The sequence below is a fragment of the Gorilla gorilla genome, chromosome 1, assembly GCF_029281585.2.
Source record: "Gorilla gorilla gorilla isolate KB3781 chromosome 1, NHGRI_mGorGor1-v2.1_pri, whole genome shotgun sequence".
Classification (NCBI taxonomy): Eukaryota; Metazoa; Chordata; class Mammalia; order Primates; family Hominidae; genus Gorilla; species Gorilla gorilla.
The window spans coordinates 118,209,848-118,228,824 of NC_073224.2; the positions used below are offsets into that span (position 1 = coordinate 118,209,848).

An 18,977-nucleotide genomic window follows, 5' to 3' on the forward strand; every position below is an offset into this window, starting at 1 on the left:
AGCCTGGCCAACATGATGAAACCCTGTCTCTACTAAAAATACAAAAATTAGCTGGGCATGGTGGCGGGTGCCTGTAATGCCAGCTACTGGGGAGGCTGAGGCAGGAGAATCGCTTGAACCCAGGAGGCTGAGGTTACAGTGAGCTGAGATCGTGCCACTGCACTCCAGCCTGGGTGACAGAGCAAGACTCCATCTCAATTTAAAAAAGAAAAAATTACCAACCTAGAAAACTATGCCAGAACTGGAAGAGAAGGAGAGTAGGGAAGGGGAAAGAAGATTCAAGAAAAAAAAGCACATTCAAATTTGTTAATGGTGATGATAAAAAAAAATTGGTGGAGGGGACACACAGCCTAGTTGATGTACATTTTACTCTTCCGAGTGGCAAGAAAGAAGATGGAAGGAATACTTTTGGTTAAATAGTTTCACACACAATAGTCAGAATCATCCTGTCAGTACAGATCACTTGATTGTAACCCAAGTGGACTAGGAATAGAGATAAGGACATATGTTAGTATTGAGTACCTAAAATTTTAGGAATGCATATATTTGATCTCTTTCACTGGCCAATTCTCAGTAGTTTAAAACAGTTTCGAGCTACCTTTTTTTGCATGTGGGCCAATTCAGGGAAAATAAACCTGAATCATAAATTTTTTCATTCAGATTTAAGTACTTTTTTGAGTAACATGCACTTAAATTGATATTGCCTAAAAAAAGTAAGTGCTGATTTTTGGGGGTTTTTTTCCAAGACAGAGTCTTGCACTGTCACCCAGGCTAGAGTGCAGTGGCATGATCACGGCTCACTGCAGCCTCAACCTTCTGGGCTCAAGTGATCCTCCCACCTCAGCCTCCTGAGTAGCTGGGACTACAGGCACATGCCACCATGCCTGGCTAGTTCTAAAAAAAAAAAACATTTTTTTGTAGAGACAGAGTCTCACTGTGTTGCTTAGGCTGGTCTCAAACTCCTGGCCCCAAGTAATCCTCCCTCCTCAGCCTCCCAAAGTGCTGGAATTACAGGCATGAAAATGCTGCTTTTTAAGTAGGTAAAATGTTCAAATCTAGGCATATTTGAGAGGAAGCAACATGGAGGCAGCTCTCTAATATTTTATCCTCATATTAGATTATGTAGACTGTTGTTAAGCTAGGTAGGCCTAGAGTACTCAAGTTGTATCACTGATTTAGAGTAAAGAAGGAAGCAGAGAACATTGATGTTCCAGGTAAAGTTGGGAGCTTTTTTCTTTTTCTTTTTTCCTTTTTTTTTTTAAATGAGATGGTCTTGCTATGTTGCCCAGACTGGTCTTCAACCCCTGGGCTCAAGGGACCCTCCCACCTCAACCTCCCAAAGTGCTGGGATTATAGGCATGAACCACCTGGCTTGCTTTTTTCATAGTTTTTACAATATTCTGTGTGAATGTTTTAGCTAAATGATTTCATATAAATCATAACTTATTTTTTAAATTATGACTTTTTTTTTTTGAGATGGAGTCTCGCTCTGTCACCGGGATGGAGTGCAGTGGCGCAATCTCAGCTCACTGCAACCTCCGACTCCCTGGTTCAAGCGATTCTCCTGCCTCTGCCTCCTGAGTAGCTGGGATTAGAGGCATGTACCACCATGCCCAGCTAATTTTTGTATTTTTATTAGAGACAGGGTATCACCATGTTGGCCAAGATGGTCTCGATCTCTTGACCTCATGATCCGCCCACCTCAGCCTCCAAAAGTGCTGGGATTACAGATGTGAGCCACCCCTCCCAGCCTAAATTATAACTTTTTAAACCTCAGAGTTAATGAAATCCAAACAAAATTTTATGGCAAAAAAGACAGATCCAGATATTTTAGTTAAACATTTTGTGAAGATGACACAGGGACTCTTAACTTAGGCGTGGCAGAGATTGCTCCCCATCCACCAATATCTTCTTTGCTTCTTCCTCAAATAGAATTGTATGTAGGCAATTTTGTCTGTCTGCCCAGCAATATTACATTTCCCAGTCTCTTTTGCAATTTAGTTATAGCACATGTCTAAGTTCTCTTCAAGGGAATATGAGCTGATATGATCTGTCCATTTCCAGGCCAGTGCCTTTGAAGACCAGAAGAGTAAGAAGAGGAGGCCACACCTCCACTTTTTCCTCTTTTCTTGCCACCTACAGTCTGCATGTGGCGGCAACCTAATTTTGATTGTGTAAGTAAGGACAATACCATTAAGTGACAGTTCTCAAAGTGTGATTCAGGGACTCCTGGAGGCCTCACACTCTTTCAAGGGGATTGGTTAATAATAATTTTTAGTAGTAATAGCCTACCGCAAATTGCTATTCTTACAAAAAATTATACCTGATACTACTTTAAATAGTACATAAATATGTATCACATAGGACAATAGAATGCTTAGAAGAATATAAAATTATTGTTTTAAGTTTATAGCTTATACTTAGGAGCAATTGGGTAAGCAAACCTTAAAACCGTCAGAATTGTGCTTCATTTCCTACTATTGAATTAGTTATATAAGATTAAATAGTGGCAACTGCTGTTCTTTTTATCATACTTCTATGTTTTTTATAAATTTGCTTTAGATATGAACCAGAATATCACAGCATCTCAATTTCTCCATTTGGATAGTCATATTTATTTACTACATGCCAACACAATAATTTGGTTACCTAGCTTTATTTTCCACATATACTAGATAATTTAGTTCTGTGTGAGATGTTAAGAGGTAGTTAAGGTTAAAAATAAAAAGATAAATTGCATGGAAAAGAATATAAACATAAGGACCTATACATGCAACCTAAAATCATATTTAAAGTTGAATCAGTTATACTGTAAATGAGTAATTTAGGTAATTTTTTTAACTCTTCCATAAAATAACACACATACCAAAATTCAGAAATGAGCTGGAGTTATTTGACTGAACAGATTCTGCAGGCTTGTTTGGTGGGCAAGAATTACAGATACCTAGAATCAAAAGAAAAAAATATAAGGGAAAGACTAAAGACAGACTCAGATGACTGTTGATCAGATCACATATAATTGTTAAGAGTAATTAATAATCCCAAATAAACATATCACTGTCAAATGTTAACAAAATGTAGGTGCTTACAAATGGGTTGACACTATAATATTCTCATTTGTATTTTTGGTTTTTTCTTAACAGGTTTCTTTTCTTTGCAAACAGATTGTATAGTAAAGCCCAACACTAAAGAAAATTGCTAAAGAAATAAGATCCAATATATCATGAATCAGCATTTTTTTGGTTTTTTTTTGAAATTCACATTTTGGCTTTGGACTTCATATTACTTTTTCCTCTGACCACTCTTAGTACATTTTTACATCATTTCTTCTCCACAATAATTCATCCATGACAAGTCTTTTATTTGTATTATATAATCCTCTACCCTGGAATCTCTTTTTCTATTCCACTTTCCAGCCTGATTTTTTTCTAATTATAAGTGATTCTAATTTAGGCCCATAACCGGGCACGGTGACTCACGCCTGTAATCCCAGTACTTTGGGAGGCTGAGGCAGGCAGATAACTTGAGGCCAGGAGTACGAGACCAGCCTGTCCAACATGGTGAAACCCCGTCTCTACTAAAAATACAAAAAAAAATTAGCGAGGCATGGTGTTGCACATCTGTAATCCCAGCTACTTGGGAGGCTGAGGCACAAAAATTGATCCAACCTGGGAGGCAGAGGGATGAGGTGAGCCCAGATTGCGCCACTGCCCTCCAGACTGGGTGACAGAGCAATACCCTGTCTCAAAAAAACATAATAATAATTATTATTATTTAGGCCAATAATCTCCCAAAAGTATTGTTATGCTGCTTTGTTTTGCTATTTTAGTTACTTATAGGTATAAGTTAACTTATAAGTTACTCATAGGTCATACATGTACATTGATATATTCATGTATCAGTTTCTGCAGTTTTGAAAACAGTCCCTTAAAAACTTTGTCCACATTTTGCACATTCTCTGTCTTGGCAATGGAAAAAGATAATTTCAGGTTTGTATAAACTTTCTAACAAATTGCATATAAATGGGAAGATATTGGTAAGTGTTTTTGTGTTGTTTTCAACATTTTCAGAATGCACTGTGTGAACTGCATATGCATATTAGGTATGCATATTTGCACATGCATACGTAATACTAGGATTCTAGAAACACCTTCCTTTTCGAGGAGGTACCTGAGTATGAATCACTAGACTACATACTGAATTTCAATCAGATCTAATTAAGATACATATTTATTTTATACTTACTATATTACTATAGTAAGTATATTATACTTAATATATTAAAATACTTAATATAAAGTATAAGTATAAAATACTATTCATATTTAAATACTATGTGCTAAGCATTGCTGTAGGCACTGAAGATAGAGACATTAATAGAAAGTAGTAAAGGTGAGGAAGTTCAGGAGATATCAGTAATCTGTATACTGCATAGGAGCTGAAAGTTATATACATCCTTCAGAAAGAAAACAAAATTGTCTCAAAGGAGAATATTGTTTTTTTTACAAATGAGGCACAGATTCGACATATATATATCAGAGGAAACTGCTATTTTGTTATTTTGGCTCATCATGGATTTTTTTGTTTTGTTTTGTTTTGTTTGTTTGTTTTGGGTTTTTTTTGAGACAGTCTCACTCTGTCGCCCAGGCTGGAGTGCAATGGCACAATCTCGGCTCACCACAACCACCGCCTCCCGGGTTCAAGCGATTCTCCTGCCTCAGCCTCCCGAGGACCTGGGACTACAGGTGCATGCCAACACTCCCTGGTAAATTTTTTGTATTTTTAGTAGAGATGGGGTTTTACCATGTTGGCCAGGCTGGTCTCAAACTCCTGACCTCGTGATCTGCCTGCCTTGGCCTCCCAAAGCGCTGGGAATACAGGCATGAGCCACTGCACCCGGCCTATCATGGATATATTTATGCTGCCTGCCTAAACTTCATTCCCTCTTCTGATAATAGAACTTGAATTTTCCTTTAGGAAACTACCCCTCCCCAGTTTTCAGTTCCCATGCTTCCATTAGAGCTGATTGTACCTTTAGATTAAGGAAATGACCTATAACTAGGGCTGATTTTCAGTTGGTATATTGGCGTGGTCACACCAGATGTATAGGTCTGACCTCATTCCTGATTGGACAGTGTCCACATGTAATAAGTGTTAAATATTAGGGCATGACACTATCCTGCCTAATCAGAACATTGACTATAATTGGTTCAGGGATGGGCAAATGAACCAAGTCAAGACAATCAGACCCAGTTGGCACTAGTCATCACAGTGTGGCTTGAAAACCAATAAAGAGTTATTTTTTTTCCATCATAAGCCTGAACTCACATGATAAAAACCTGCCTATGAATGAGTTAACACAGAGTGAGACTAACCTGAGAGATGTGAAGTGAGAATTTAGGTTCTGATTACATCATTTGGACCATTGTTACAAGCCAGTAAATTCCCCTTTTCTGCTTAAGTCAGCTTAAGTTAGGTTTTCTGTCACTTGTAACTAAAGGATTTCTGAGCAATTAAAGTTTCCCACCAACAGTTGACAGCTTCCACTCTTGTCACTCTATAATTCATTCTGTATGTAGCAGCCAGCATGATCGTTTTATACTTTTCTGTGAAGCATGTTTAAAAATAAATAGGAAACAGAGCATGTAACATCTCTGCCTAAAACCCTTTTATGGATTCCCATTACACTTAGAATAAACTAAACTACTTACCATGCATGACCCATAAAAATCTAACTGCTCCTCCCTGATCTTTCCAGCTTCGCCTTACTCCTGTCTCCTCTTTACTTACTACCCTGCATCTGAGATGGCTTCCCTTTGAGTTTCTACAATACACCAAAATCTCATACCTCAGAGATTTTGTTCCCTCTATCTGAAATACTCTTCTCTGGACCCTTTGGCTGGCTGGCTGCTCCTTCATGTTTTGGGTTCAATTGTCACTTCCTTAAAAAGGGTTTCTTGGGCCGGGCACAGTGGCTCACGCCTGTAATCCCAGCACTTTGGGAGGCCGAGGTGGGTGGATCATAAGGTCAGGAGATCAAGACCATCCTGGCCAACACGGTGAAACCTTGTCTCTACCAAAAATACAAAAATTAGCTGGGCATAGTGGTGTGCGCCTGTCATCCCAGCACTTGGGAGGCTGAGGCAGGAGAATCACTTGAACCTGGGAGGGGGAGGTTGCAGTGAGCCGAGATGGCATCATTGCACTCCAGCCTGGGCGACAGAGCTAGACTCCGTCTCAAAAAAAGGGGGGGCTTTCTTGGACTACTCATTCTAAAGTGGATCCCCTTTGTTATCCTCTCATAGTTACCCTTTTGTTTTCCTTCATAGCATTTATCATGTGATATTAAGTATATATTTGTGAATATGGTCAACCAAATTTTGTTTAATGTTGTTTGTTTAATGTTGGAATCCCTCACCAAACTTACATTCCACAAAGGCAGAGCCCATATCTGTTCTGTTCACCATCATATACCAAGTGCCTTACAGAATGCCTGGAACATAGTAGACACTCAACAAATATTCATTGAATGAATGAATGAATGACACTAGGCTTAGATACTAGCTTAAAATAACAGAAGAAGAATCCTAATTTCATTAAAAGTAGGACCAGCTTTACAGACCAGTGGGAGATCCAGGCTACAGGGAGAACACATGGAATTCCAGAATCATGAACCATCTGGAAGGGGCTGAGGACACATATGAAGTACAGTCTAAAGCTTCAGGATCAATTTTGGGAGCCAGATGTTCTTCATTTAAGGGCAAAAGACCAGAGGATCAAGGTAACTGAAAAATACAGCACAGCCTAGATCCAGAGAATGAACTGGGAGCTCTTACTTAGAAATAAGACTCAATCTCTGAAAGTTCCACTATACCTTCAAAGCTGTGCCAACCTAAATCTACCTGAAGTTTCTGTTTCTTTATTTGATATTCTAGGCAGAGTTAGAGCTAGAGAAAGAAAACTGTTTTCTGAGTTAGGTGGATCAAACCAATCTTTGGTTAACCATTTAAGTCACTCATTTCTTTGCACTTGGCTGTTTTATTTCCCCTGTTTCCTACCATAATTTCCATTTGAAATGTTTAAATTCTCTTTTGACTCTTTTTAGGAGAAAAGGTATGTTTTCCAACTATACTTCAGCCATCATGAATTGGTGTCAGAGATCAGCTATAATGGCAGTGATAGCAAACTAGCTCAAGAACCTGGAGCTTTTGGGTAGGGAGATAGAATGAAAGCCCAAAAGGAAACCTTCTTTCTTAGACTATACCTTAAATCAGATTTTCTCAGTGCTTTTTGTCTCTCCCTATAGTACCAGTTTAATGTCAAATAACTGCTCTTTCACTGATTAACCAAATGTATCAAAAATTTTTTTAAGATTATCACCATGGTTCTTTTTTTTTTTTTTTTTTTTTGAGACGGAGTCTCGCTCTGTTGCCCAGACTGGAGTGCAGTGGCGCAATCTTGGCTCACCGCAACCTCCGCATCCCGAGTTCAAGCAATCCTCCTGCCCCAGCCTCCCGAGTAGCTGGGACTACAGGCGCACGCCACCACACCCGGCTAATTTTTGTATTTTTAGTAGAGACGGGGTTACACTATGTTAGCCAGGCTGGTCTCAAACTGCTGACCTTGTGATCCACCTGCCTCGGCCTCCGAAAGTGCTGGGATTACAGGCATGAGCCACCACGCCCGGCCATCACCATGGTTTTTATATTTTTTATTTGTAAATAAGATTTCTAAGATAATTTTCCACAGTTTCAGGACTCAATGGATTTTATTTTCATTACAATATAGCAAAAATAGTAAGCAACAGACTTTTATTGCTAATAATACTTAGTAAAAATGGAAATGTGTCAATGCTTTGCTTATTTCATGAAGTCAACACATTTGTTCACAATATGCTTTGCTGTGACTATTTTCAAAGAAAATACATCTGAGGTTAGACTGCTGGAAATTTTAAATAATCCAATTGTATGACAGCATCTTAGGATGGGTAGAAAGTACCAAACATTGGCCGGGTGCAGTGGCTTATGCCTGTAATCCCAGCACTTTGGGAGGCCAAGGCAGGAGGATCACTTGAGCCAAGGACTTCGAGACCAACCTGGGCAATATGGTGAAACCCCATCTCTGCTATTAAAATAAATTTTAAAAATATATTTAAAATTTTTTTAATGCCATTGTACTAATTATTATTCTTGTGTATTAAACAGAAGACTTCTCATCGCCTACTCCCTGCCCAATATTAGTATTGTGAAGCCTAGCAAAAAAAAAAAAAAAAAAAAAGGAGGCCTATGGGTGATTGTTGTGATTCATAGGACCCTATGGAGGCTCTGTTTAGGAATAATATTGTTAATCTTTTCACAATATTGGTTGGTTATATAAAGAAAAATTACAAAATTGAGAAAATGATATTTTTAAACGTAAGTACCAACTTACTCTTTTTCATGTTTCGCAAAATTTTCAAACTCTACAAAAGTAAAGAAAGGAAAAATGTTAGTTTTTTTTCCTGTGAAACTTGAAATACTTTAATCAAATAGAAATATAGACTTAAGTGAAAAGAATTTAATTTCCTTAAAAATAGCCATGAAAATGTACAAAGTTGTTTTTCCATCTTGCCATTTTTAATTCAGTGCAAAACCTCTACTTGATTTTATCTTGCTATTTATATCACCCATGCAAGTATCACACTACATATTTTGAAATAATAGTATCAGAGGCTGAGCGCAGTGGCTCACACCTGTAATCCCGGCACTTTGAGAGGCCAAGGCAGGAGGATTGTTTGAGCTCAGGAGTTCAAGACCATCTTGGGCAACATAGCAAGACCCCTGTCCCTACAAAAAGTAAAAAAAAATTAGCTGAGTGTGGTAGCAGCTACTGGGGACGCTGAGGCGGGAGGTCTGCTTGATCCCAGGAGTTCAAGGCTACAGTGAGCTCTGATCCCACCACTGTGTTCCAGCCTGGGCGACAGAGTGAGAACGTGTCTTTTAAAAAAGATTAATAAATGTTGTTGTTGTTGTTGTTGTTGTTGTTGTTGTTGTTGTTGTTGTTGTTGTTGTGATGGAGTCTCGCTGTGTCGCCCAGGCTAGAGTGCAGTGGCATGATCTCAGCTCACTGCAACCTCCGCCTCCCGGGTTCAAGCGATCCTTCTGCCTCAGCCTCCTGAGTAGCTGGGACTACAGGCGCCTGCTACCATGCCTGGCTAATTTTTTGTATTTTTAGTAGAGACAGGGTTTCACCATATTGGCCAGGCTGGTCTCAAACTCCTGACCTTGTGACCTACCTGCCTTGGCCTTCCAAAGTCCTGGGATTACAGGCGTGAGCCACCGTGCCCAGCCAATAAATTTTTTTTTAATTATGCTATCAGAGTATTGACAGGGAGCAGTGGAGTGCTGGCAAGGTGGCTCATGCCTGTAATTCCAGCACTTTGGGAGGCTCAAGTGGGAGGTTCCCTTGAGGCCAGGGAGTTCAAGACCAGACTGGGCAACATGGTGAGACCCCATCTCTACCAAAAATTTTAAAAAGCAAGGCATGGTGGTGCAGACCTGTGTTCCCAGCCACTCGAAAGGCTGATGCAGGAGGATCACTTGAGTCCAGGAGGTCAAGGCTGCAGTCAGCCATATTTATGCCACTGCACTCTAGTGTGGGCAACAGAGCAAGACCCTGTCTAAAAAAAGAAAGAGAAAGAGAGAGACAGAGGAAGGGAAGTGAAGGGAGAAGGGAAGGGAAGGGAAGGGAAGAGAAGGGACTCAGAGGGGTAGAGGGGATGAAATTCCCACTTCCCTCCTTTATTAGGACCATTTCAGAATCCACAATGGCTTCTGAATATATCCATGATACACAGCCATTTCCATTCTAGCCAAGAATTTTTGCCAGTCATTTTCTGTATTCAATTTACGAAGGCCACCTTCCAAACTGTTAGCCATACTTCCTTCCCCCACTTTTATGGTGGAGTCTCTAATTTATCTCTTCAAGGAACCTACCCAAATTTCTTCTTTACTCCACATTTCTTCAGCATGTATGTTTTTAATCTGCTTCATGGCATTTTATTCTTCTTGATAATTTTCATGTTTCTCAAAGGTGTTCTGTTCCAGCAGATTAACTATACTATTTTCAAGGGCAAATAGTTATCCTTTATGACATTTCTGTTTTCCTAACACCTAACAGAAATGTGCTCTTCCATGGAATAGATATTTAATAAATTATTTATTTGTAACATTTTTAGTTATTTTTTTAAAAATAGATGATTTATTTACAAGTCAGGAAATCCTAGTAAAAATGCTCCCATCCTTGTCTTCAATCTACTACTCAGTTTCTAATGCTCCTCCTGTAGATAACCACTGTTAGTTTTTTATCCTCTGTTGTTAGTATCCTTCCAGCGTTACTTAGGAATATATAAGTAAATACACATATGTATCATATTCCTTTTTTTAAGTAAAAGTTAATAAATTATATATAAATATATTGAGAAAGTCCTAATTCTTTTTTAGCTGCAAAGTATTCCATTTGTATGGATATAACATGATTTATGATTTATTTAATCAGTTCCCCTAACAAGTAACACTATTAATTATGTTGTTTCCAGTCATCTGCTCTTACAGATAATGCTGCAATGAATACTTGGTATACATGTCATTTCATGTGTATGCAAGCATATTTGTAGGATAAATTTCACTTCTAGTGGCTCACACCTGTAATCCCAGCACTTTGGGAGGCCAAGACAGGAGGATCGCTTGAGTCCAGAAGTTGGCAACATAGGGAGACCCCATCCTGGACAACATAGCAAGACCCCATCTCTAATTAAAAAAAAAAAAATTGTAAAAAGAAGTTGTACCACTTGACATTCTCACCAACAACACTGAGTGTGCTTATTTCCCCATAGCCTCCCTAACAGAGAGTGTAATCAAACTTTTGGAATTTACCATTCTGATGGATGAAAAGCAATATGTCACTGTGGTTTTAATTTGTAATTTTTTCATTATGAATGAAATTGAACATATCAAATGTATAAAGGGCATACCATGCTCATTTATTTTCTTCAAACCATCTGATCACCTATTTTTGCCCATTTTTATTTGGGGGTTATTACTTTATATGAATTTCTAACAGTTCTTTATCTATTAGAGTAATAACCCCTTTGGCTGTGGTGCCAGTTGCAGATTTTTTTTCCTCCAATTTGTTCTTTGTCTTTTGATTTTTAAGGTGATTGTTTTACCATGCATACATTTTCTCTTTTATTTAGCTGAATTTATCTATCTCTTTTCTTATGGCCTCCGGATTTTGAGTAAGTTATAAAGGTCATTCACACTCCCAGGTTATAAAAGACTCTTTCCAAGTTTCTTTAGGTCTCCTATGGATTGAGGTTTTTGTTTTTGTTTTTTTAACATTTTAATCATTTAGCCACTTAGAATTTATCCTGGTATAGATGTAAGGAATAGACCCTGCTTTTTTTCAGGTGGTTGTTTGATCCAACAACAGTTATTAAACCATCCATCTTTATCCCCTGATTTTGAGATACCACCTTCATTGTATACTAAATTTCTACATATATTTGGATCTATTTCAGAACTTTCCCTTTTACTCTGCTCGTATATGTTTCTTTTTATACACTAACATGCCATTTTATATTTATATTTAAATTTTTGAGATGATGTCTCACTCTGTCACCCAGGCTGGAGTACAGTGGCATAATCTCTGCAGTCTCCACCTTCCAGGCTTGACCAATCCTCCCACCTCAGCCTCCTGAGTAGCTGGGACCGCAGGCACACAGCACCATGCCCGGCTAATTTTTTGTATTTTTGGTAGAGACGGAGTTTTGCCATGTTGCCCAGGCTGGTCTCGAATCCTGAGCTCAAGTGATCTGCCTGCCTTGGCCTCCCAAAGGCTGGGATTACAGGCATGAGCCACCATGCTGGGCCTATCATGCCATTTTAATTGAGGCTTTGCCATATTCGAATATCTGCTAAGGTGACTCTCTTTCATTGCTTTTCTTTTTATTTATTTTTATTTTTAAAAATTATTTTAGAAAGACATTTATCTAAACTATTTTTATTTATTATTTATTTGCAGGTTTCTGACTAGTCCTGCTTCCCCCTACTCCCATGTGAACTTTGAATTCAGTTTATCTAGTTCCAGAAATAAACAAGTTGGTAGTTTCCTTGGGCATCTTTTATATTTATAAATCAACCTTAGGGAGAAGTGGATTTTTTTTCTTCATTTATTTTTATTTTTATTTTTTAATTTTTATTTTAGGTTCAGGGGTATGTGTGCCAGTTTGTTATATAGGTAAACTGCGTGTCACAAGGGTTTGCTGTACAGATAATTTTGTCACCCAGGTAATAAGCATAGTACCCAATAGGTATTTTTTCTGGTCCTCTCCCTCTGACAAATGCCTCTTTAAGTTGTATTTTTTCTTCTTTTTCATTTCCTTCTATTAATTTTGACTGTTATAATATCAACAATTAGTTTTAATAAAGATATTTAATCTAATTTTCCATCTTAATGCTGGGGAGGGGGAAACTTTCAGTAAGGGAAAGTTTCTGGCATGTTTCACAAAACTCATATCTTCTTTACCTTACTCCTTGTGAAACTTTTTCCAGGAGTCTTCAGTGTCTGTTTTGAAGATGTTGAATTTTCCATGGTGACAGGATAGCTAGTAGAATATGTTTCTATAGATTGGGCCTGCATACCTTAAAAAAAAAAAGGAGAAAAACATGTTCCATTGCATACCTTCTTAAGCCTTCATGTTACATATAATAAATTGTTAGCTTGGCTTTTTTAGGCATTATTTTGACTATATATTAGGGGCTTTTAAAATGTATTCTTTTGTGTAATCATTTTTGTACCTTTCCATTTAGGTCCTACTTTATTGTTAATCTTTTAACATTTTCATTTTTATGATTTTTTTGAGAGAAAGTGCTACCACTTACAATCTTCATCGGCAAGAAAGAAGGACTCTAGAGTTCTTTCTGGGAGAGGAGGTGGGGGAGAAGAACGATCTTGATGTAGTTCTGTGATAAGAAAGTATACAATAAACCAGAGAAATCCATCAATTAAAAGTCATAAGTCAACACCCTTTTCTCTTTGTATAATTTTTTAATCAATCAATCTTAACTGACAATCACCAAATAAAATATTATCTGAAAAATGACTGGAGCCTCAAGAACTTTGTTTTTCTACCTCGTTAGCCAATGAGCCTATGATTCATCAAAAATGTATAGCTCACTTCAGAAGTATTCTCCCAAAGACACTGAAACCGAATATAATCAAGCTTCTAGATCTAACAACCATTTTGCATGAAATATTGGGCATAGAGGATGTTAAATAAAACCATTGTGATACAATTAGCCAAATCTAGAATATTAAGCAGTCTTTTAAGACGAATGACCCACTCTCTTCAACAAATAAATGATGTGAAAAGTATAGAAAGGAGAACGGTTATATATTTAAAAAAATATTAAAAAAAGAAGGGAGAGAACTGTTACAGATTTCAAAAGGCAGATTTAAGAAGACAAACATACAAATCAAATGAAATGCTTAGATTTTGTTTGAATCCAGATTTGAATAAACCAACTGTAAAAAGACATTTTTGAGACAATTGAAAACTGAACAGTCTGGATATTAGTTACTATTAAGGAATTATTATTAATTTTATTGGTGTGATAAGGTAGGTTTTAAATGTGTGTTTGAAATTTTCCATGATGAAGATTTTCAGTAATGGACATATTTTCCCATGATGTAAATTTCTAAAGATACAGATGGTATTCTACTGACATAAGCATTTAATTATATGGTGCTGAGTATTACTATTATATTAATTCCTTTTGAAAATGAAAATGCAGTAAAGTACAAGAGGTTCATGTGTCATTGGTCATTGGGTTTGTTTAGTCCTTAGAATTTGTCTTATCTATAAATTGTCTTATTTCTTACATGCTGGGTAATACATACAAGTGTAGTACTTATTTCTAGCACCTAATAAAATAACTGGCATACAGTAGGCATTTAATAAATACTTAATAACTACTCTGAAGTAGTTCATCATCTTCCAGTTTGCTGTTAGGGAATATTCTGAAAACTAAAGTTGTTCGTTAACAGTATTCTAGTAAATATTTCCCTAAAATTCCATTTCATCTTAATACTCCCCTAACAAAGAACCCATAATGCCTGTTACTTACTACATTACATCTAAATTCCTCTGCCTAACTTTGGATGTAAATTCCTCTGCCTAACTTTGGGTAGTAAAATACACATAAGATTTGCCATTAGTGACATTTAGCACATTCACAGTATTGTACAACCATCACCACTATTTAGTTCCAGAATACTTTTTATCACCCTAGAAGGAAACTCTTAAGTTTAAGTCATCACTCCTTATTTTCCTCTTTCCCCCAGCCCCTGGCAATCACTAATCTGCTTCTATCTTTATGGATCTGTCTATTCTGGATATTTCATGTGACTAGCTTTTTTAAGTCCTTCAGAATCTTGCCCCACATCTTATTTACCCAAATTTATTTTCTGTATTTCACAAACTAGAATATCTATTGCAAAAAAAATAGCCTACTCACCATTTCTCCATACACATCATGCTCATTTCTACCTTTGAGTCATTGGTAGGCTGATCCCTGCTGCTGGAATTCCCTCCTTTTTTCTCTCTGTCTATACAAATTATTTAAAGTTCTTTCTTCCACTCAGCGAAACCTTTCCTAACCACTCCAGTAATGCCATCCTGTTTTCCCAGACTCCTGGTGATTACAGTCAGTGCCACACAGAATATCACTCAGTGGTTCCATGTGAGTATTAATTTTATCTACTCTATTTGAATATAAGCATTAAGTAGTACTCTTTCTCATACATCCTGCCTATTCTAACCCTGTGTAAGGTGCACAGAAGTTGCTTAGTAAAATGCTTATTTGACGATTAATAAAAATTATAATGATAATATTTAATGAGGACTTATTTGACAAGTACTAGGCTAAAAGCTTTACGACATTATCGTATTTAATCCTCATAAAAATTATCTAAGGGATTCTATTATTCTTTTATAAATGAGAAAAATAGATGGAGAAAGTATTAATTTAACCAAGTTTATGCATGTTGATAATTCTTCATAGACCAGGGATTTGACTTAAAGCCTATCTGACTCTAAAGCCCTTGTTTTTGTTGTCATGTTTTGTTTTGTTTTTGAGATGGAGTCTCGCTCTGTCACCCAGGCTGGTGTGCAGTGGTGCAATCTCAGCTCACTGCAACCTCCACCTCCCAGGTTTAAGCGATTCTCCTGCCTCAGCCTCCCCAGTAGCTGGGACTACAGGCGCCCGCCACCACACCCAGCTAATTTTTATATTTTTAGTAGAGACAGGGTTTCACCATGTTGACCAGGATGGTCTCGATCCCTTGACCTCATGATCCGCCAGCTTTGGCCTCCCAAAGTGCTGGGATTACAGGTGTGAGCCACTGCGCCTGGCCTGTTGTCATGTTTTTTAGAGACAGCATCTTGCTCTGTCATACAGGCTGGGTGCAGTGGTGCCATTATAGCTCACTGCAGCCTCAAATTCCTGGCAAAGCCCATGTTTTTTAACCTTCATGTTATCTGTATATGTATTTGAATAATATGACAGTATGAATAAATATGTTAAGGGCAACTACCACTTGTGATAATGTAAACAAAGTACCTGGAAGTGCCCAATAAATGTTAGTTTTTGTTCTTCAATGCATGAAACCGGCAAAGCTCAGGCAAGTACTGGAGAGGCAACAGCAAATTAAAGAATTAAGTGGCCAGAAATAATTTTTTGAATCACACTGTTAACAGTGGGAAAATCTCTATAGTGGAAAAGCTGCAAAGTTTTAAAAGATTCTCTCTGAAATAATTTTTATATATTATTTCAGAGAGGTTATATATTAAGGAGCAGAATTCTAAAATCCTGTCTTCACCTTGCTCTTAACAAAATTTCTAGTCTGGGAAAGCCAGAAATAAATCAATGAATACTGGAAGCTATTATGGGAACCAAGTAACTTCCTGAAGTGAATTACTCTAAACTTAACGAACCATTCTTCCAATCTTAGGGCTAAATGTCATCTAAAGCCAAGAGAAATTTTTACCTGATTTAGGACTTCGGAGTTTTACACTCTAAAAGAAAAAAAGAAAGGAAAAGTGAAAGAAGAATATGTATACAAATTATACAAACTCAAAGCAAAAAATGGCATTTTTGAACTTATATGTAATATAGCTGTAGAGATAATTATGAAATGTAGACCCTATTTTTCCTAATTTGTAAGTGTGCTGAATTATGAAATGGCATCTTTCACTCTTACAATGATTTTTATATCCCATGGCAATTAGTCCTAAATTGATCCCCTTCTGACTTATTTCTGTCCCACCTGAAACATTTCCCTGAAAATTTAATTAGAGGTAAGTTGCGGAAATTGAAGTTACTTCATAACATTGGAAAGAGGGATTGTTCTTTCCTCTGGGAGTTGTTAAGGTAAATATATGTGCCTATTATTAATGACAATAATAATTACTAGTACATTAGAATTATAATTTAAAAGGCAGAGAATATTTGCCTATCAGCATTGCAATTGTAGGTGCTTTAAAATGTTTAATTATTTTTCTGATCTCTCAAATTTTAAGAGAATTGGTTCACAGACTATACAGAAATGCATAACACTTTTAGATACACTTCTGTTTTTCCTCCAGAAGCAGGACACACCTACTTTCAATAATTATTTTCTATTTAATCCACAAACCCCTCCCACCCCCATCTCTGACTTCACCATCAACCACACTATTCCAAAAGGTTTATCTTAAGTAATATGCACACCTGTCATTCTCTATAACATATTATCACAGCAAACATGATACAGCCTACCAAATGACTACAGTGAACAAGCTTCCTACTTAAGTATGAAACATTTATTTTTGCCTTAACTATCCTTCAAGAATCAGCTCAAATGTTTCCTCTTTCACTAAATCTTCCTTGATCACTTCCAACCTGGAGGCATCTCCTACACTTGAAATTCTTTACCTCTCATATGACATTGATCATATTTGCTTTGTTATAATAAATATAGGCAAAAATAAAGATTTGTACACATCCTATATCTCTACTACTAGACAAGAAGCTTCTTACAGGCAAGAATTGTGTCTTATACATCCTTTTTATCCCAACATCCTCTAGCACATTGTTCTATATTTAGTATGTGCTTAGGATTTATTGAATGATGGGTGTTAAAAATACAAGGAGTAGAACTGTAGTCTATTGAATCTAAATGAGTAGAGTCATTAAAAAATTATTGACCTTGCTTGGTCTAAGTCTCACAGAGTCATCAAATTTCTTTGGTTCAGATGTTCCACCCCATTCCAGTGATGTTCCAATTTTTACCTTCACAGCTGAGGATAAGGATTTGGGAACATTTGGTGAGAATTCTCCTGGAAGAAAGTGAATATGGTTCGGTTCTTAGGAATAGTATTCTTTTAGACATCAAATGTTGCTCAGCAAATAGTACATAAAACATTGAAAGGACCTGAGAAGTAATCTAGTTAATTCACACTTCATTTTATTTTTTGAGACAGGGTCTTGCTCTGTCACCCAGACTGGAGTGCAGTGGCACAATCATGGCTTACTGCAGCCCCCAACTACTGGGCTCAAGTGATCCTCTCGCCTCCACCATCCAAATAGTTGGGACTACACATGCATGCTGCTATTGCTCTGCTAAATTAAAAAAAAAATTTAGAGATGAGGCCTCACTATGTTGCGCAGGCTAGTCTTGAACTCCTGGCCTCAATGAACTCCTCAAACTCAAGGCTCACACATCAGCTTCCCAAAGTGCTGGAATTAAAGGCATGAGCCACCATGCCCGACCCACACTTTATTTTATACTTACTGAACTGTACTCACCAGCTTCCTCAACCACAATAAATGATTCAGGTGTCCGTACAGGAAGTGGAGGGGGGATTTCATCATCTATCCTTGGAGCAGTTGCTATCCAAAATGTCAAAAATATTGTAACAATTGTTAATTAGAACAATCCAAAGGAAATTCTTATATTCTAATATTAAATATAAATTTACCATAATTTATATTTAAATTCCGTTGAAGCAACATTATCAGTAAAGTTGGCACTTGTTCATTCAAGGAAAAAGCAAAATAAATTCTCTTAAGGTACAAACCCAGGAGGTTTTTGCTTATTCTTTAACATTTATTGTTTGTTTTAAAAGCTCAAAAGTAGGGCTGGGCGCGGTGGCTCACGCCTGTAATCCCAGCACTTTGGGAGGCCGAGGCGGGCAGATCACAAGGTCAGGAGATCGAAACCATCCTGGCTAACGTGGTGAAACCGCGTCTCTACTAAAAAACACAAAACATTAGCCGGGCGTGGTGGCGGGCCCCTGTAGTCCCAGCTACTCGGGAGGCTGAGGCGGGAGAATGGCGTGAACCCAGAAGGCAGAGCTTGCAGTGAGCCGAGATTGCACCACTGCACTCCAGCCTGGGTGGCAGCAGGACACTCCGTCTCAAAAAATAATAATAATAATAATAATAAATAAATAAAAGCTCAAAAACATTTTGATTGAGTCACGGTGTATCAGTTAACATAAAATATTAATTTTGGAAGCTTTGAATTAACTTTTACATAACTCCTTTTGTTTTACATAGACTATATAATAAAGCATTATAAAGTGCTTTGACGTGTAAAAGGTTCAGTTATACATTAGGTAAAATCATAAAGATTTCAGTATCTCTTCATTCTATACAAAATCCAAGAATATGGGTATTTTTCCATTTTACAAAACAACAGTATAGGATAGTCTTCTGTATTTCTATACAAACACTCAGTTTTTATTAAACATTTTAAATGGTATTACAAGAAACTGCCACCAGATGGCACATGACGATATTGTTACAATCCCTGAAAATAAGGGTATGTTTTTATTAATTAATTTTTTTTTTGAGACGGAGTCTCGCTCTGTTTTTTAATGATGCAGATGCTCAGAG

At 37.3% G+C, this 18,977-nt stretch overlaps 1 protein-coding gene across 2 annotated transcripts in view; it reads right to left on the reverse strand.

Moving 5' to 3' along the window:
* PTPN22 (protein tyrosine phosphatase non-receptor type 22) overlaps positions 1 to 18,977 on the reverse strand; it is a 57,350-nt gene that overhangs the window by 2,901 nt on the left and 35,472 nt on the right. The window contains exons 14-20 of one of the 2 annotated variants that reach the window (XM_031009065.3): positions 17,886 to 17,969; positions 17,286 to 17,416; positions 16,087 to 16,114; positions 12,921 to 13,001; positions 12,565 to 12,680; positions 8,431 to 8,461; positions 2,867 to 2,944 (exon numbers count right to left, since the gene is read on the reverse strand). In XM_031009065.3, the coding sequence (XP_030864925.1) occupies positions 2,867 to 2,944; positions 8,431 to 8,461; positions 12,565 to 12,680; positions 12,921 to 13,001; positions 16,087 to 16,114; positions 17,286 to 17,416; positions 17,886 to 17,969 (549 nt within the window). The remainder of the gene's footprint in view (positions 1 to 2,866; positions 2,945 to 8,430; positions 8,462 to 12,564; positions 12,681 to 12,920; positions 13,002 to 16,086; positions 16,115 to 17,285; positions 17,417 to 17,885; positions 17,970 to 18,977) is intronic. The other variant, XM_031009068.3, reaches the window with a different exon arrangement.